We start from the raw sequence: 20830 nt of genomic DNA, 5'->3' as shown, positions 1-20830 counted from the left end.
TTACATTAAGGAGTATGTCTACCCTCAAATCATGTAGCATGTATTTTCTCTCCTTTCTTTTTCTTATTTATATTTTAAAAAAACAAATTTTTAAAAAATTGTTTTGCATACAAAACGTTCCAGGTTGAACTTTCAGAAACAGGCAGGGCTAATAAAGAATATCTGAAATTAGGTAGAAAAATATTGAAGTGATCACCTAAAATACAGCACAACAAACTTACATTACTTACATTATGTCCTGTATAAGACCATTTTGAAGATTTTATCTGGATCCATCTTAACGACCCTGGAGGAAAAAAGAATTTAATTTCTCATTCAGGAATAAATTTAACAAACATCCCTGCTTACAGTGCTGTAATTATTTGTTTTCTAACTAAAAATACTACACACACAAATGTGTTTGTGCAGTGGCTCCTCAGTATCTGCAGGGATTTGGTTCCAGAATCTTCTTGCACAGACACCAAAATTTGTGGATGCTCAAGTCAGTATTTAACATTTAAAATTACCTGAGCAACAAGGTCCGGGCACCGGGAAAGCATTCTTTCTGCACTGTTTGCTATTTTCCCAGCACAGAGGCTCTGCCAGAATGTAAACCCTTTCTTGAATACATTTCCCATCTTGGCAGCCATCCATTCACAAAGTCTCTGCCAGATTTTAATCTCCTTTGCCACTAATACATCTCAGGAAGAGACAGCAGAAGGAGTGGGGCAAGGAAGCGTATGGCAGGAAAGGGTTTTACATTCTGTCAGAGGCTTCCTTGTGAGAAAGTGGCAAACAAAGAGAGACAGGAGTTTAAATTTTGGTAGTGGTTTTGTGGATTGAACGTGAGCGTGAGGAAGAGACTGAAGTTCTGACTGTAGCTTTGTGGTGGGATTGACTTCCATGGAGGAGGGAGGTATCGGCTTGCCCAGGTCTTGTCTCAGCCTGCTCTAGTCCTTTGGGGCTGCTTTTTTGGCCTGGACATTGCAGGTAAAAAAAAAAGTTTCTTCATTTCAATCCACGTGGCTCAAATCTGTGTATATCAAACTTGCAGATACTTAGGGCCACTGTGCAATATGGATGCAAATAGTACAAATTGTGTTTACAGTCATACTATTCATTATTTGATTCTAGGAGGATACAAGAGAATACAAAATGTCTAATTAACTATCTGCAAACTGCTCTAAGAGCTCTGGCTGAAGAGCAAGGTATAAATACAGTAATAATAATAATAATAATAATAATAATAATAATAATAATAATAATAATAATAATTTTCTGAAAATCATTTCAAAACCTCAGTTTTCAGCATTTATTATTATTATTATTTATTATTAACCTTTATTTATAAAGTGCTGTAAATTTACACAGCGCTGTACATACAATCTTTTAGTTAGACGGTTCCCTGCCCTCAGGCTTACAATCTAAGAAGACACGAAACAAAAGGAGAAGGGAGTGGTGGTGGGGAATGGGATCAGGTCCAGCAGTTCTTCTCCACCTCCGAGGCCTGGACCAAGGCAGATGGACTGGAGGAAGGGCTTGGCTTCTTAATGGATGGTTAAAAGGAGGCTTCCTGGGTCAGAGAGGGGCTCACCTCTGGGAATGCTTCTCTAAACAATATAGCCTTTAATTCAGTTTTGAAACTGGGTAGAGAAGTGATGAGGTGTGCATGTGGGGGAAGAAGGTTCCAGGAGTAAGGGGCAGCAAGCGAGGAGGGACGAATTCGGGAGGGGGCAGTGGTAGTCCTACACTGTGACAGGAGACCTTAACTACAAGAGCGGAGGGTGCGAGTAGGAATGTAAGGAGAAAGAAGGTCAGATAAGTAAGGAGGGGCCAATCCATGGAGGGCTTTGAAAGTCAATAATAAAAGCTTGTACCGGATGCGGAAGGGGAAGGGGACCCAATGAAGGGAGGATAAAAGAGGTGAAACATGGTCAAAGTGGCGAGCGGATGTGACAATATGGGCAACTGAATACTGAACAGAGATTAAAGGATGGAGGTGTGAAAGAGGAAGCCCAGTTAGAAGGAGGTTACAATAATCTAGTCGCGAAACCACTAGGGCATGGACCAGAGTCTTGGCAGTAGAGATTGAGAGGAATGGACGGATCTTGGCAATGTTGTGGAGAAAGAATCTACAGGCCTTGGCGGTGGTCTGAATCTGGGGAATAAATAACAGAGAAGAGTCAAAAATGAAGCCAAGACTGTGGGCTTGATGAACCGGTTTAATAGAAGTGTTGTTGACAGAAACAGAAAAGGAATAGTGAAGGGTGGGTTTAGGTGGAAAGACAAGAAGCTCAGTCTTAGACATGTTGAGCTTCAAGTGCCGAAGCCGCATCCACTGAGAGATGGCAGTCAGACAAGAAGAAACTTGCTGTTCAAGCCCCGTCGAAAGGTCAGGGGTGGAGAGATACAGCTGAGTGTCGTCAGCGTACAGATGATAGGAGAAACCAAAAGAACTGATGAGTTTACCTAGGGAATTTATATAATTTGTGTGCTACTTTACAATACCAGAAAATTTAGTTTTAAGTATAGTAATGCAATGGGAAATGCTAGATTTGGGAACCTCTGGTGGCTTCTATGGTAGAGGCCTATATGAATTTGGGATATCTCTCTGCCTTAATGTCTATATTTGTCTGCAAGGAGCAGCTGGAATAGAGGCAAGCCCCTCAGACTATCGTATATAACTGTGTAAAAGTCATCCTTGCTTATAAGTCAAAAGAAGGTTTTAGGGCCAAAATCATAGATTTTGAGATGACCCGTGGATAAATTGATGGTAAAACTTAGAGGACGAGGAGGTTTTAACATCAGATTCAGAAGGAAGGAAGGAAATGGGGTGTTTGGTAGTCAGAGAGATCTAGAGGAGGGGGAGAGAAAGTTTTAACATCATATTGAGGAGGGAACCATCTCTTTCACATACACACGCGCATGCATGTGTACACATATGCATAGACACATACACACACACCTGCCTCCGCAGCTCTTTCAGAAATCACTGCCAGGCAGGGAGAGTAGGACATCAGGCTGCTTTTTAAAGGACCCTTCTAAGCAGTATTACTGTATTGACCCGTATGTAAGTCAACACTGGATTTTAGGGTGAATTTTGGGGCATAAATTTTTCAACTTCTAGTTGAGTATATAGGGTAAGCATTTTGTCAAAGGCCATAGTCCAAACAAATAGGAAATAGCATAACAACACATAAGTATTCATTTCCCTTACTGTAATAGAGTAGCTAATTCAACATTTAATAAAATGAAATCATAGAGCACACTGAGTTCACACAGATTTCAATATTAATATTGACATCGGTCAATCAGTAAAATATTTAAACCTGTTAGTTCAGTAATTAATTCAGGCCTTTCTTCGAAGAATTTTGCTGGATGCTTCAGAAAGTGGTGCTTCAAGACCAGCATTCTTTTTTGTGGATCTTCTGTTATCTACAAAGTAACATACAAAAAGTTTATGTTCTGATGACAAATGACAGCTAGCTCTATTGACCATATTTTTACTAAAAGTTAATCTCTAACCGAATATGGATTACAACAAACATCAATAACACTGATATATTCACCACTTAGAGTACAGTAATTCAAAATTCCTCAAAGTATAAGTGCTTTTTCCAGACAAAATGTTGGAATCTCAAAAAGCACAAACCTGTTTAGTATTTTCATCAATAAGGTCAAAAAAGGTTCTGACAGTAGCCAAGATCAATTCTTTACACCTATAAGAAATCATAAGGGAAAGGATTATATGTTTAAAATCTAGATTAAATAAAAATGAAAGGGAAGTTGCAGAGTGACAAAATACCACTTCTGATACTTAACATGCTTTTAGATGCTCACCAGACTATTGAAAGATGGTCTGTTGATACCCATACTCGAGGAACTGATGAACTCTGTTAAAGAAACAATTTTTATTCTTTTAATTTTCTTATAAACCGTAACATTACAGTCGGACCTCTGTATCCGCTGGGGATCCATTCCCGCTGCGGATACCAAAATACACGCATGCTCAAGTTCTGTTTTTCTTAATGGTGGAGCAGTGTGTGTATGCGCCGCCATTAACAAAAACAGGAACTTGCCGTCCGCAGATGGCAAGTCAGCCAAGATAGAGGATGGACTGTACTTGAAACTTAACAGTCTTCATAAAGAAAATGTATGGCTGAAAGCCAATAAATCACCAACTTAAAGCCAACTGCGGAATTCAAGAGCAAGTTTACCATATATACTCAAGTATAAGTCAACCTCATGTATAAGTCGAGGACAGGTTTTGAGATTTTGATATGACTTGTGGATAAGTCCTAAGTAAAACTTAGGGGTATGTAACAAAGAATACAAAGGATGAAACAAAGGAAAACAGTGCCAGAAAACTTTTGGCAAACCCAAGAACTTAAGACACAGTCAGTAAAATGTTTGACACAAACCAGCCAGCCTTTGAACAGCTTTTTAGAAGACATTTTGGAGGAAAACCATTTACACACTAGCACAAAGAGAATACCCAATGCTTCTAATTTTAGGTGGGATTAAAGGATCCCAGCATATATTTGGTAGCAAATGTCACTGTCTCCACTGTGACTGAGCTCGCAGTTTATTTAACTTCAATAATTCAAGTTATAACAGATGTTAAGGGTTACCTCACTCAAGTTTTTTTTAAAGAAGAATGCATTATAATGTACAAGATTCTTAATATTGAAAAACAAATTTAAAGAAAAGGAGCTTGTTTTACCACAACAGATAAGGCATTGTATTGATGTCTTGATCTGGGCAGAAAAGCCAAGCCTGAACGAACTTGATAATCCCGAAATCCTCCTGCTACAGAAAGAGTTGTAAGATTTCTTCTTTCTTTAGCCTTCTGAATCCATTTATGGTTTACAGATGTGTAAAAATCTGAGAGAAGAACACAGTTTTAATAATTAATATAACCAAACCTTATTTAAACATATAAATACGTTCAGCAACTTAGGTTTTTATATCCATTGTTGAAGCAAAAACTATTGTTCTTTCCAACTAACTTTAAAAGGAGAAAGAGACGAAAATATTGTTCTGAGTCTAATAAGCCAATCAAATATTCTTTAGGTATGGTAGAAGAAGTGAAATATCAACTTAACATATTTAGAAAATTCTATTCATCAGGCAAAAGTTTTTTGTTGCTGTGTGCCTTCAAGTCATTTCTGACTTATGGGGACCCTAAAGCAACCCTATCACTGGGTTTTCTAGGGCTGAGAGGGTGTGACTCGTCCAAGATCACTCATCGGATTTCTATGGCTGAGCAGTGAATCAAACCCTGATCGCAGAGTTGTAGTCCAATAATCCACTACATCACAATGGCTCTCCAATCAACATCGCTGGATGTTCCAGGGCAGACCACATAACACCTATCTTGAAAGATCTCCAATGGCTGCCTATTTGCTTCCGGGCCCAATACAAGGTGTTGGTAATTACCTATAAAGCCCTAAATGGCTTGAGCCCAGGGTACTTGGAGGACCGCCTCTCCCCATATAATCCGCCCCGCACACTCAGGTCAGCCAGGAAGAATCTGCTGAAGGTCCCAACTGCGCAATATACGGCGACCTCACAAAGGGCCTTTTCCATCTTGGCCCCAAAAATGTGTAACAACCTTCCCGATGAGCTCCATTCCACCACCTCTCTGGATCTTTTCAAAAAGAACCTTAAGACCTTTTCCTTTCACCAAGCCTTGTGATATTATGCCCTTTCCCTCTACTGGTAATGACTTTTGCAATATTTTGGACTTTCCCCTCAGCTGGCTGTGTAATAGTTTTTAATATGAATTGTTTTATTGTTTGCCTGTAACTTTGTATTGGAATTTTATCTGTATGCTGCTTTGATCATCGCAGAAAAGTGGGATAGAAATAAAATTTTATTATTATTATTGTTACAGAAATGAAAACAAAATGAGTTCAAAAGAAATAAAAGCACGCATGAGAATCACCCTCATGTCTGCATACTTGGAAAGGAAAAAAAAATGTCAGAAGTGCAAGTATACCTCTCTCACTAGTAATCAGGCCCATACACTAAATTAATCTGCTGTCATGTGCCTTCAAGTTGTTTCCCATTTAGGGACTGTACAGAATGGCAGTAAGCGCCAGTTTGGGGGTGGCATGGAGGCGTGTTTGGATGATGTATGGGGGCATTAGAGCATTCCTTTGGCATGGTGTTCACACACTGCACGCCCAAAAGAGCATGGAAAAGTGCTGCTGCTGGGGCAAAGGCACCCTTTTTCCAGGTCAAAAATAAGTGGCATTTTGCTGCTTCCTTTTGGCCTGGAAAAATGCCAGATTGGGGCTGCAGCCCCAATCCAGCACTCAAACAGGCGGCGGCAAGCTGCTCCTTCAGGGCAGTTTGTTTTGCTCCTTAGTAAACCTACACTGGATAGCAATCTGACCATAGATGAGAGCCATGTGTTACCCACCTTATGCAATAACTTTTTCTAAACATGCAGAGACAAGACTGATTCCCACCATGTGCTAAACCAGAAAAAACAAATGTGAATTAGCCCACACAAACCAAATTAAGGCAGCAGCCCTAAAGGCAGTCCAGTTGAAACCAACAGGAATTCCAATCAAATATATTTAGAATCAGATTGTTAATATAGTGTAACTGATACGTCACGACACATATTCTGAAAATGTAAATGCTCAATAGATTTTGCTGTATGCAAGAACAAAATACTGGAACGTAATTTATTATTTATCTTCCCTTTGATGGTGAGGGAGGAGATAATTGGAGAGGAAAAACAAAGGTCAACCACAGAGGTCATTATTGGTTTGCAGTGGCATGCACAAATCCAGGGAAAGTGCTGGGAATTGGAAGGGGAGAAGGGCTGTTTTAGTCAGGGTGCAAGAGAGAACAGCAGCAAAGGACAGCAAATGAGACAGAAAGGTCACAAAGAGATTTTAACAGTGGTACAACCAATGCCCTCTCCATCAGTCACGGATGACAGAATACAGCAACAGAAATGGTGGCAGCCTAGCTCACCTGCTCAACATAGACAATGCCAGCGACTTTAAAAAAAAAAGATCAGAAATGCCACTGCTGTTACATTCTAGGGTACTACTTTCCAATTCAGTTTCCTAGAATTAAGTTCACCATTACCAAAGCAACCATGCTTGCAGACTCGCTCTTTACAGACCTCGCCATTACTTTTGAGTAACATAACACTCGTGTTATAGTTAATTTACATTAAAGAGTGATTCATGCTTGATACTGTAATGTTTCTGTTCATTAGGGCACAAGGAAGAACCTTAAGAAATAGTTTGCATGATGTTAGTCAATTTGGTGATGGTTTTACTTATTTTTTTAGTTTAGAAAAATCATTTATAGATGTAATTGGATTTTGTGGGAGGGGACCTGAGTAAACTTTCAGTTGGCATAGTGCCCAAGGTATGTAAAAAATACTTCCATTAGTCAAAGTCTGAGTTTAGAAAGCTACAAGTCATTTTTATTATAATTGACATTCATGAAACTGAGCATTATTTCCTTAGTGTCCCAGTTCTGTCAAAATACAGCCCAAGCAGCAGGAGAATACAGTAGCTGAAGCACGCACATATCTAGGCAGATTAAAATAACCATCTCTCTTCACTAAGGACCTAATGTCACCTTTTGCCACTGATCCTCAGAATCAGCTTAGCAGCTATTAACAAACACTTGCAAGCTTATGGGACACTCAGCTACTGGAATTCTCAACCCCACTGACAATCTGGTTTGCAGTCAGAAAGTTTTGCTTATATTTTTAGCTGGAACTCATTCTGAGGGCTTGGGGGGGGGCTTTCTGCTCCCATTTAAAAAAAGTTTCCAAAAGCTATTTCCAGAAAACAAACAAGCATGACACTTAACTCTGGGTGTGTAATACTAAAACTGCATATGGTCCTAGCTGATTATCTGTGACCAACAAGAAAAACTATTGATTTTTTAAGGAGATTTCGATATCAAGTGATAGAAGAGTTCCTCGCAGAACATGCTGTTTCACTCATTCTTAGCAAGGTGGTTTATCAATTACTCCTTTTCTCACAACCTTGTTTAAGTGGTCCCTCAGAAGCCCATTATGTCCTTCCTATCATATGAAGAAACTGAGGGGCCATTCAGACTACAGAAAAAACTGGGTTTGAAAGCGATTCTTGCACGTGAAGTTCATATTGGATCCGAATCCGTCACAATCCATGTCGGGGCTTGCACAAGGAAATGCCCCATACACCGAGGTATCCAGATTCGGGCTAAAATCCGTCTTTTCCCAAAAGACTCGGGTTGCGCAAAATTTGAACTTGCCCTCGATCATGATCGGGGCAAATTAGGGAGGGATTAGGGGCAGGGGGCAGGCAGAGGTCAGAGCATTCCCTCCCATCATCAGAAGGGAGGGGGGAGGAGGAGGAAAGAGTCGAAAAAAGGGGAATCTGGATGCAAAGGGTGACAGGAGAAAGGGGGAAATCAGGGGTGACTTTTAGGCTGCAGAGGGCTGTCAGAGAGAGGTGGGGGGCGGAGAAAGTGATGGAAGAGGAGGAGGAGGAGGAGAAAGGGGCCGTGGGAGGAAGGGAGCCATGGAGGGGATCCTAAAACGGAGGAGGAGGATGAAGGAGCTGGGGGAAAGGGTCAATGGGCATCCCCGAGGAAGGAGAGGGTCTGGAGGAAGGAGGAGGAGGAGGATTTCCAGGGGGAATTGGGTTGTGGGGCTACTCTGGGGCATGTAGGGAAATCAAGCTGCTTGTTCTACTTTCACTTCCTCTTGCTCCTGGATTACAGTGGTGCCTCGGGTTACGAAATTAATTCGTTCCGCCATTCCTTTCGTAACCCGAAAATTTCGTAACCCGAAACACTTTTCCGTTAGCACTGGAAAGCCTATAGCTGCACTTTGCAGCATTTGAATTTCGCGCCGAAATGAATTTCGTAACCTGAAAAATATTTCGTAACCCGAAACAGTTTTTGCCAATCCAACTTTTTCGTATCCCGGAAATTTCGTAACCCGATCATTTCGTATCCCGAGGCACCACTGTATTATTATTATTAGTGTTATATGAGGATGCTACAGGAATGCCTGCGCTGCATTTCCATTTTATTCCCAATTCATTCCATGGATCTACTTTAGTTTGAACTGACAGGTCACACTCTCTCAGCCTCTGTGGAAGGCAATGGCAAAGCTCCTCTAGCAGGAGGAAAAGGGTCAGGTCAGGTCATGTCAAAGGCAGGGCACCAATGGAGCTCACATCAGGCACCCCCCTTTCAAATTTTTAAAAAATTATTTTTGACCAAATATGCGCATGATTTTTTTTTCTTGAGGCAGATTTATAGATAGGTAGAGCAGGGCTAGCAGCTTGTGCACTTTCCCTTTTCTCTGCTCGCTTCAAGCAAAGGGGAAATGTTGCGAATGCAAATGTTACAATCCTACAATGCGAATGTTACATTTTTTGCTCTTGTCAATTAGACAAAATGATACATGCTTTTGCTACTGAATTCAAAGGCAGCCCTGAATTGCTTTTAAAAGCAAAAAAAAGGGGGGAAAAAGAATGCATGACAATTGCATCCTTTTCTGGCATTTCTGAGGTGAGGAATTTATTATTATTATCATCATCATCATCATTATAATTATTTCATGTGTAAGAGGCATTCTGGGGGGCAAGGAGTGGGGGATGCATTAGCTTGCATGGGATAGAAAATGGGGACAGGGGCAGACCTGACCCAAATGCCCACATATACACGCAACACACAAAAAAGAGGTTTTAAAAAAATTGACACTTTGGGGCATTTTGTGCATGGCTCTTTAAAAAAAAAGGAGGGGGGAGGACACCTCTGATGCCCCTGCAAAAACATCCCCATGACGATCACTTGATTGACAGCAGGCACCTTTGGCAGCAGGCACAGAATGCATTCAATTTAAAATGCCCCTCTTTTTGTAGTGGGCACTTGCTAACGGAGAGATTCGAGGGAGGGGCATCCGAATCAGCCCAGTTCCTTCCAGATTTTTGATGCCAGTCTGAATGGGGCCTGAGAAAGTACTATATGAAAACAAAGAAAAATCTGGAGTGAGATGGCACTCATTTTCTCTGTGCTGCATTACTTCCCCTTCTTCCACTCCTACATTTTAGATTCTAATGCAGAGGCCAGACACAAACTAGATGGAAGTGAATCAAGAGACATCAAGTCTAGAGAAATCAGAGGTATTGACAGGTAACGTACTCTGCTAGCCAAAGAGAAGAGAAATGTCTGTTAATGAAGCATTAAGTGTTTGTGTCTGCCTGGATGACAGTGTCTGGAAGGACAAATTTAACCACTTACTATTTAACCACTTACTATTTATGGGAATGTTTATGATTAGTAAGAGTACGAAACTGCAGTCATTACTTATACCTTCATAAAGTCTGAGTATATCACACAAGACTGCTGTATATTCCATGACTGGCACAAAGTCAACATCTCACTACCTATAAGGGCTGAGTTCTAAAAGCATTTTATACCAATGGCTGCATGGTCTGAACTGGCTTCCATTTAGGCATTACAGGTCAGTTACTATACAAGGGTCTGGCTTTGACCCAGGCAACCTTCAGTAGACTATAAGTACTGGTAGCTAATATTTCCTTTTTTCCTCAATCCCATCATGATATTTATGAAAAACTAAATTCCCTTCACAGTATCACCTCTGGACTATGACCAAACAAACCAAGGCATGGAGCAACATTTTGGTGACTTCCATGCTATTATGGAAAATGCACCCCATAGTGGGTTGCCAGTGTTCAAGATGAACATTTTCTAGGGGTGGCACCAGACATTATTACCTGAGCTGACACTAAAGAGAATTAGAACAATCCTCTTGTTCTGCTATCTGTATCCGTTTTGTTGTTTTGCTATCTGTATTTTAGATTTTAAGACAAGGAAGAATGTAGGTTGTTGTTGTTAATTTCATTTCTATGCCACCTTTCTCCCAGAAAGGGGCTGTAGGTGACTCACAAATAAAACCATTTTAAAATTTTACAATAAAAATTTAAAAAACAATTAAAATAAGCTAGCTAAAAACAGTATAAAATTACATAAGCATACAAGTTAACAACACAACTAAAACACACACTCCATATAAAAGCCTCCCTGACATGATTATACATTAAAAACCTGCATGAATAAAAATGTCTTTGCATTCTGGGAAAAGGATAGAAGGAAGGGGCCTGGTCTAGCCTCCCATGAAAGAGGTTAAAATGAACATGGTTTCTATAGCGTAAGCTTAACCAGGAACTAACTCAAAAGCACTTTGGAAAAAAAGAAAGGGAAACACAGAACTATAGCTCCAAAGAACTTACCAGTAAGATACTGATCCAGTGGCATTACAGGTGCAACATGGGGTGTGGCTTGAGTAACAAGGATGTTGAGGAGTTCTGCCTTAAAATTTTTAAGAGTAAATAGTGCTCTTGCAACAAGTCCACCCATGGAATGCCCCAGTATTGCAACACTGCGTGGAGCAAACTCACGGTCCTTCAAGAAATGAACAAAAATTAATGTTAAACACCTGATGAGAATCTATGAAAACAGATTTTTCTCTATTTGGATTCTGTAGTGGCTCACAAAAACATTTATGCTATTAGAATGTAAGAAGGCTGCAATCCAAGTGTCCAATTACATCCAATTGGAAGTATCAAATCCAATCACATGGAAATTCCACTGAAATCAAGTTAAGAGTATAAATCCAACAACAGATTAGTACTGTAATTCTGGCATGATGCAGCCTCTCTGGCTACTGCCTGTAACTCTCTATGCCACCTAAATCAGCTTTAGAAAGCATGGGAAGACTATAGCCAGGAGGATGAGATTACTCCCTCCCATTTTTGCCAGATTTCACTGTTCTGCCAGTGGAAGATCAATGCTGGATACTACCGTATGTGTCTTCAGGTGAAAATCAAGAAAATTAGCAAATTTCCTGTGCTGATTAAAAGTTAATTCTGGGAGCTCAAAATTCTCAGAGGGAAAGAGTAGACAGTGTTTGGAATTCAAAATACACATCAGCCAGAAAGCTAATAGAAAAGATATGTGGGATCTGCAACAAAACTTTGATTCCAGCTACCCAGGCTGTTTCTGTGATATTGTGGGCAACCAGCACAGTACCTTTACAAACCCTATACGAAAAGATGTAGGTGTGTTTAGAAACACAGGACCTTGCTTTATACGAAACCAAAAAACTCTGCTCCATCTATTGTAAATTCTGATTGTTTGCAGCTCTCTTGAATGTCAGAGAGGATTCTTTCCTAGTTCTATATGGACAATATCAGTCTCCCCTGATGGTCTCCCAATTAAAAATGAATTGGACCCAACTCTGAATAGTTTCCAAAATCAGTAGGAACATGTATGTTCAGAGTAGTAAAGATATGTCAGGCCTCGCCTGGAAGACAACATTCTTCTTTTAAAATTAATATCAATTATTTATTTTAAAAATATATTGATGAAAATTTTTTACTTGTACACCGCTATGATCAAAGCGGAATAGCGGTCTATAAATAAAATAAATAAAAAATAAAATAAATGTTATTTTTACTGGGAATGGCCAATTCTTTAAAGACAAAGCAACCCTGTAAAATACAAAAGCAACAGCATTTTTCTCTGTATCCCATAAGACACAGTAGATGATTTAAATAAATAAAAACAAGTATATACTGTTCATCTCTATACCTTATATAACTTTAGAATTACTTTGATACACTCATGCACAAATCTGGTCTGCCTTTGTAGACTTCCACCATAGAGTGCAACAAGTTCCTCATTGAAGTTGACACTAAAGACATCAAAATGATACTTGTAGTCAATATCTTCTGCCTTTCTGAGAGCTATTGACCCAAGGGAGCGTGCTAGGGGAAAAAACAACCAATTATTAATAGTAAGTGGTTAAAATTCCTGAGACTGATATTAGGGCAAATCCCTAGAATTTGATCTTGGGAGGAAAAAAAATTCACAAGTGCATCATTAAAACAGATGTAGCACAAAGGGCACTATAGTTTGGTTCCCCAAAACTCCAGGCTACAAAAATCAATGCCCAATGTGCAATATCTATTATTTCAGACAGCTATTTTTACAAGAATGTATTTGAAAAGAGATGGCATTTACAACTTGAATGCCAAGCAAGATAAAGTGTAGAAAAGGTGTACGCCTGCAGACTGTTCTTGGTTTCATATGAAGTATCTCAAACATCATGTTTTATAAATTAACATTTTTATCCAAAGTCTTTTGGCCCCACAAGTAAGGTATTTAAATAAATAAATAAAATAAATAAAATAGAATGTTGTGAAATAAATGTTTACAAGACACATTCCCTTGATTCTACAAGACTAGTCTAAGAAAATATTCCATATTTAGCATACTGAAATCCAGCTTTGTTTCTCTAAATTGCACTGGGACAGGACAGAACAATTCAGATGGAATTTTGTTCTAAATGTATTTACAGGTCAAGTCCCCCTTATCTGGAATGCTTGGGACCAGAAGTGTTTTGGATTTCAGATTTTTCTGGATTTTGGAATACCTGCATTTGGATATACAATTGGCCCTCCATATCCACAAATTCTTTATGCATGGATTCAAGCATCCACAACTTGAAAATATTCAAAAAATGTATAAATTCCAAAAAGCAAACCTAGTTTTTGCCACTTTATATCAGGGACCATTTTACTATGCCATTGTATTTATGAACATTCATGGATTTTGGTATCCACAGAGTGCCTTGGAACCAAAGCCCAGTGGATACCAAGGGCCCATTGCGCATACATATAATATGTCATGGAGGTGGAACCCAATTCTAAACACTAAAATTATTTACCAGTAAGTTTCATACACATCTTATACACATAGCCTTAAATTAATTTTATACAATATATTTAAAATAATTTTGTGCATGAAACAGTTTGTGTACATTGAACCATCAACAAGCAAAGGTGTCACTATGTCAGCCAGCCATGAAAAAAGTTTTGGATTTTGAAATATTTTGTATTTTACAATTCAGGATAAGGGAGTCTCAACCTATTCAAATTTCCACATGTAGTAATTTCAACAAATCTCTTTGAAGCCTGTGTGCGAAGATTGATATTCATATCCATCTAGAAATCTACAAGTTAATATGTTGGTAAAATAGCGTGTCATTGGCTTACATGGTTTAAGACATACATACACAGTAAGAAAGAAGGAAATCCTACATGTCTACACATGTACCCTTGACTCAAGCCACACATTTATGAGGAATGACCTAGGAGGATTTTTTAAAAATGCTATTCTGTATTTTCTCCTCAGCCTCACAATCTTTGGTTCTCCAGATGTTTTGGACTTCAGCTCCCATAATTCCTGACGAATGACCATGTTGGCTGGGACTCCTGGGATCTGAGGTCCAAAACAAATGGAGGATCTACAGTTGCAAACCACTGAGACAGACTGTACAACTTATGGTGTGAAAACATCTACACAGAATATTAGTAGCCACACAATTAAATGTGGACCAAATACGAAGAAGAATATGCACAACCCCACCAACACTTCTTTAAGTAGCTTAAAAAAATCAAAATCCTCCCTGATTTATAAAACACTATAATACCCATATTGGTATTACATAAGCTATATCTTACCTTGTTTGTAACTCCCAGCATTGCCAGGAAGAAAAAGGACAGGAATCCCAGTTAACATCAGTTTTCTATTTTCTTCTGCATAAATTCCTTCACCATAGAGATAAAGCTCGTAGGCTGGGTAACGTTTTGATACTTTCTTAGGTAGCCTTATTTTCTGTAACAAAGACAGTTTAGGTGTAATTTTTAAAAGGTAGTCTTTTTTTTTTTTTTTTGTTATGATGTACATCTTACGTTCAAAAACCACAGCTAGAGGTGAAGTGGCACAGACAAGGACAACTTTCACTTATTATTAGTACAGTATTACTACTATTATTATTATAGTTTATTTCTAAAATGCTGTAAATGTACACAGCGCTGTACATACAAATGATCAAATCAATAAAAATAAAACATGCCAATGGTGTACAATCTTGCAAGATCTCTGCTGAGAACTGTCTGTGAAAGTACATAAAAGAGGAAAGCTCTTACTTATCAACCAGTAATAGCAGCCTTTTGCCACTGGAACTGGAAAGGAGAGGAATAGCTCTCCCTTCAGTATGACACAATCAGACATTTTTTAAAAATCCATATTGTGTGAGTTCATCTATCTTAAGAGTCACAGGAGGCCGAAGCAGGAAAGGAGTAGGGTACCAAGGCAACAGAAAAAGAATTTGTTTACTGGTGTGTGGAGCAGCTGAAGAGCTGGACTGAGGAATAACATGGATGAGAGAAAAATAGAATAAATTATTAGACTATCAAGTGAAAAGCAGTGAAGGACATCAAGGGAGGGAATTGTGTGACCCTATAGCAGCTTCGAGCAGCCCATGCTAGTGTATTCAAAGGTGATGAATGCTAGGCACTGCAGTCAAGCAACAGCTAAAGGGCTACACAATTCTCACCTAGACAGAGAAAACAGCATCATGAGAACTAAAAAATTTATACTGAAGAGAAGTTATTTTAGTTAACAGGAAAAGTGCTTGCTTCTGGAAGAGATTTGTGGGGCAAGGGTGTGTGTGTGTGGTCTGCCAAATCCGAAAGATGGACAGGGTAGGGATTCTCAGAACGTGCAGTGAATATGTTTGGGCTCTAATTCATGGGTGATTTCAAATTAAATAAATTAATACAAACATAGCAGATCCCACTAGCTAGTCTGAAAAGTATTTGCTTTTACATTCAGACTAACCATTTTATTTGTGTTTCCAGAACAATGTCTCCAAAATCCTTAGTTTCAAGGAATCATAAGCACCACCAACAACTAAAGACTATAAGATATATTCATCAAGTTCTAAAGAAACATTCAGTGATATTCTGCAAATTTATTCCTAACTTAAAATACTATATCTGCCACTAAATAATATAAACATAGTTGAAATTTTGTGACTAACCATAAAACTGAAAAATCACTACTGTGGCAGTTGTACAACATAGACCCTACAAGCAAAAGAACATGAGAAAAGGTTCCCCCCCCCACATTTCACAAATCTGCTAAACTAGGGGTGGGAGTCCTGTGTCCTACCAATGTTGTTTGACTCCAAATGCCACCAGTCCCAGCCAGCATGGCAAATAGTAAGAAATGCTGGGAGCTGTAGTACCAACATTTTGTTTGTTGCTGGGTTCCTACTCTAGAATTAAGCCAACATGCCATGCTCCTCTAACAGCATATACCAGTTCTGGACATACAAAACTTGGTGCTTAAAAGATGACGTAAAGTCCTCTATTTATATCATCCCTTAATTAGTTTGCCAGCAATTCTGAATAGCTGGAATGAAAAGTGATGTGAATATGGAGGCTCTTCATTACACCACTGTGCAGTGAATATTTATTTTTTTACATCCAAAAATCTCTGGACGGTGTGCAACAAAATGAAATATAGTAGCACATGTAAGCTACCAAATGAAGTTTACAATAATTTAAAACAGTAAGAGCAATTTAAACAGGCTAAAAGATTCAATTCCCAGCTAGGTGATGAATTCCACTGGGTAACCTTGGGCAAGACACATGCTCTCAGCCTCAGGGGAAGCAATGGCAAACCTCCTCTGAACAAATCTTGCCAAGAAAACCCCATGATAGCTTTGCCTGAGGGGCGCCATAAGTCAGAAACTACTTGAAGGCATGCAACACAAACAAAAGTATATTGAAGAATATGACAAGTTTAAACATGAGTAACATGAGAATGCAAATGATAGTGATATTATGGATTGCTGTTGTAGCAAGATAGTAGAACAAGGTAACTGATTATAGCTCAGAGAGTGAGAAGAGAATGGGAAGTTAAAAAGTCTGACTCCTTTGACTCCTCATTCAGTGCCAAGAGATATGAGAAAGCATGGGGAATAGGCCTTTTATGTTTCACTTTACTTAAGGATAAATACTGTACCAAGGGAAGGAAAAGATGTTACGCTGGAAAAACATTTGCTTATTTCTCATCCAAAGAATCTATGTAAAATAGACAAAAGAAATTGAAGTACTATGCTTTTGCATTTTTTGATGGCATATACAGAAGGATGTTCCTAAGTGAGTGGGTATATACAGTCTGATATTTAATTCTTAAATTTATCCAGCATTCATTCTGCCCTGGCCAAGTATATTTAGATGTTCAAATATCACTTTGTTCAAATTTGTTGGTACATGAAGACTAGTCACAGAGATGGTCTACAGAAAAATTTTAACAAGAAAAAGTACCAATCCAAACAAGGAAAGGTCTTATTTTAAAGAGGTAAAAGTGGGAACTCAAGTCTGAAAACTGATTTAATACTTAGACTAATCCCATCTTAAGTTCATCAACTAACACTGCTTACAGGGAATTATAAGGTTGGGTAACAGCCCAGTTAACCTTTGAAGCATTTCCCCTTTTTTTATATTCATAAATAACACATTTGAAATCAAGCATGGAAACAGCAGAGAAGAAAACTGGGGGGTACTGTGAAACTTAAAGATTTCTATCCCAAACTGAGCAGGTGGAAACTACCAAAATAGCAATGTTTTATTTACTTAGTGCATTTAATCTTAAATGTGTGTCGTGCAATCTTTGCAGAAATGCTTTTAAGCAGTACATAAACTAAAAAGAATCAACTAAAAAAAGTAGAAATTATCAGAGAAACACAATGTGTCTGTCTAGGCGAGCTACATGTACAGTATTATAACAAGGGTAGGCGATAATACTTCCATTTTTAGTATCAGTGCCACCCCTGCTTGCACACTCTCCCTGTACTTTCTCTTTAAATAAAGGTGTGAATCCTGGGGGGTTTTAAGTTCCACTGCATTCCCGAAATACGATTCAGCCAAAATCCAGTAATATACTGCCCATTCCCAATCTGGTTTAAATTGAAAATGTATGGAGGAGGGTATCATTAGATCCCAAAATGCAGTGGCAGCGGATTTAAGCAGCAATCCCCAGTGGGTCCAGCATGTCTCCTTCAGTGGATGTTACCCACCCTTGATTTGCAGCTGAAATTATATATAAGAACTCTGGGAGTATAAAAGGACTTTGTTTGATGTTGAACAGTAAATAGTTCAGGAAGCCTGCTCTTCTTGGGAGAGGGCGCTCCAGAAGCAAAGTGACGCAAATGAAAATGTCCTAAACCTCATCATCTTCCACTGCTTTTTAGAAGATCTAGGTATGCTGAAAGAAGCCTAAAATGATGGCAAAATTGAGGCACAACTGGTTGTGTGGGGAGAAGTCCAACAATTTTAGGGGTCTTAGGCTGTTGAAGGCATTTAAGAAAGACATTCTGCATTAATTATAGCAAGTAATTATAATTAGAATTCCTAATAAAAATTAACAACTATGACAAAGAACCTTAATATCTACCCCAGTATTAAAACATATACACTGTGCATCCCTAACTAAAAGATATCTCTGGCAAACAAATGTTCAAGTATTCCAATAATGGGAGGAGACCTTATTTACACTTTAAATCCTCTCAGGAGCTCTTAGGCCTTTTGACTGATCTCTCCAGGCCAACTAACACAATACAGTACTCAATAAATAAAAGAGTATACTGAATTTAAAAAAAATACTGGTAGTGCTCCAAACACAATCATTTTGCTTGGTCATGTATTCAGATTTGAAATGTTGACACATATTTACATATTCATACAAGTGTCTCCCTAATAGCAAATAAAATCCCTGAAGGGCAGCATAGATCACATTTGTTTTAGAAAATGTTGGTTGGTCTTTCATGTGGGAATTATTGTACATCAGTGTTCCAAAATGTCATTTTACCTAATTTTTTAAAATTAAAGTTATGTTTTTATTTTAGCTAACACTGGCATTTCTCTGATGTAGCCTTTATTGTCAAAAGAAGGAGGAAATGAAAAGGGAAACAACAACAACAAAGAAAATAAGAGTCATTAGACTAGGCATTAGACTAGGCATGCAGAGACATCAATCTCACTGTGGTTTTACCTTTTTTTAAAATCAGTATAATGGCCTTCTACTGTGTTTTAAATGGAGGAGGAACTCTCAAGATCTCCACTGTCAAGCCATTCCTAATCAGTGTTATGGGATCATGAATATGCTCTCTTGGTTAAGAGTCTTGGTTTAGATCTACTCCAGTGATTTCTTTGTAAGAATCCTCAGAACTGGCCAGGGGTCCCTCAACAAGACTGCATTCTACCATCTGCCCACCTCTGGATTAGATAACCTGCAGTGACCTTCCAATCCCATCCTGAGCCATAGAAGCCATGCCAGATATAACTCCTGGTGGCTAAAACACTTATGTAATTGTTAACTCTGTGGAAAAAATAACACTTTCCCCACATGAACCTACCCAGGAAATTACTTTGCTAGTCCATCTTCCACGACCTTAGCAACACAATTGTACAATGGACCAGCATCAGCAACATGGTCTTCTTAGTTGCAACTTTCACACACACACACACACACACACACGTGTGTGTGTGTCCCCTTTGCTGTTTGCTTTCTGATGAGCATCAAATACCATTTAATTTCAGTGGACATTATTTAAGCAGGTTATCTAATGCTTCTATGAATCAAGCATATGTTGCCTTTCTTTTTTGTCTTAATGTCTAATAGTGGGTCCCTGGTATCCGCTGGTGTTTGGTTCATGGATACTAAAATCCGTGGATTCTCAAGTCCCATTAAATACAGTGGCCTAGTAAAATGATGTCCCTTACAAAAATGCCCAAGTCAATAATTGCTTTTAGGAATTTATATATTTATATATTTTTTTAATATTTTCACACTGTGAATGTTTGAATCCATGGATTAAGAAATGCTAAGGAAAAGAGAGCTTCAAAAGGTTAAGTTTTGAAGCCACAAGCATAAAATCCCATCCTCCCCACTCCCATGTGTGTGTATGAAGAAATTTTAGGCTTGGTTCAGAGCTATTTTGATCAGTTTGGTAATGCAAAGTACAGTTAACCATAGCAAGCTGCAGGAAAAGCAAGTCAGACAGTGTTGTGAAGAAGCACCATGTAAGAAAAATGCCAGGGGACAGGGGCACTGGACCCAATATGGGCTGGTCAAAATCAGCCCACTTCAGTTTGGGAGGTGGTCAAGTTCGCTGCATGGCTCTAATACTGACATGGGCATCTCATCCTTCAGGTGCAGCCAAGCCTGGTGATGACATGGAAATTGCTATCATGCAAGTTCACTTTATATATAATCATGTAATATGTGTAAAACGCTGCCCATGCCACACTTTAAAAGAATTTAGACACTGACGGCTGGTTATTTAAGCATATTAATATACAGTATAGTCATGCTAAGGTGGCTTTTTTTGGGGGGGGGGGGTTGGTCAAGCCTTTTAGTTTTCGTATATTTTTAAGTGGTTTTATACAGTTGTTAGATTGTAAATGTGTTATGTTTTTATTGTAATGTTTTTACCCATGAGCTGCCTTGGATCCCTTCTGGGTGAGAGGCAGCATGCAAAATAAATGGAGGATACTGGGAGGTGGCAAGTCAGTAACAATTAGAGGCTCATACAACTGAAATCCCTAACATACACACAAGATCTGAAGTATATGGTACATGCTTCATTTCCACACTTCTGTTTAAAGAATACAGTGATGCCTTAAAATGTATTCTGGCATAAGCTTTCAGGAGTCCATTTCATCAGTAAGTATATGAATTGCAGAAACATTACACACGAATATAAAGAGTGCATCTCAAAATCAAATGAAACTGAAGCAACAAAACTGGTCTTCAGGTTTCTGCACGCAAGAATGCTTACGAGGGAAATTGCATTATAGCAACTTAATTAAGCTGCATGAAATTTTTTAGAAAGAAAGACAGTGTTCTCTAACTCTGAATTACATCTGCA

At 38.7% G+C, this 20830-nt stretch overlaps 2 protein-coding genes across 6 annotated transcripts in view; one reads left to right on the top strand and one right to left on the bottom strand.

The window, feature by feature from the left end:
* LOC121919574 (coiled-coil domain-containing protein 150-like) overlaps nucleotides 1-20830 on the top strand; it is a 475343-nt gene that overhangs the window by 183435 nt on the left and 271078 nt on the right. The window lies entirely within an intron of this gene.
* PGAP1 (post-GPI attachment to proteins inositol deacylase 1) overlaps nucleotides 1-20830 on the bottom strand; it is a 59989-nt gene that overhangs the window by 31426 nt on the left and 7733 nt on the right. For 2 of the 3 annotated variants that reach the window (XM_042446289.1, XM_042446288.1), the window contains exons 2-9: nucleotides 14568-14721; nucleotides 12634-12809; nucleotides 11274-11445; nucleotides 4703-4863; nucleotides 3820-3872; nucleotides 3632-3698; nucleotides 3309-3414; nucleotides 231-286 (exon numbers count right to left, since the gene is read on the bottom strand). In XM_042446289.1, coding sequence (XP_042302223.1) covers nucleotides 231-286; nucleotides 3309-3414; nucleotides 3632-3698; nucleotides 3820-3872; nucleotides 4703-4863; nucleotides 11274-11445; nucleotides 12634-12809; nucleotides 14568-14625 — 849 coding nt within the window. In that variant the 5' untranslated portion in view covers nucleotides 14626-14721. Of the gene's footprint in view, nucleotides 1-230; nucleotides 287-3308; nucleotides 3415-3631; nucleotides 3699-3819; nucleotides 3873-4702; nucleotides 4864-11273; nucleotides 11446-12633; nucleotides 12810-14567; nucleotides 14722-20830 lie in introns of those variants that run through there. The other variant, XM_042446290.1, reaches the window with a different exon arrangement.

Source organism: Sceloporus undulatus, chromosome 1, assembly GCF_019175285.1.
Source record: "Sceloporus undulatus isolate JIND9_A2432 ecotype Alabama chromosome 1, SceUnd_v1.1, whole genome shotgun sequence".
NCBI lineage: Eukaryota > Metazoa > Chordata > Lepidosauria > Squamata > Phrynosomatidae > Sceloporus > Sceloporus undulatus.
Note: the sequence above shows the minus strand (reverse complement) of the source record. Positions and strands in the feature narration are given on the sequence as shown.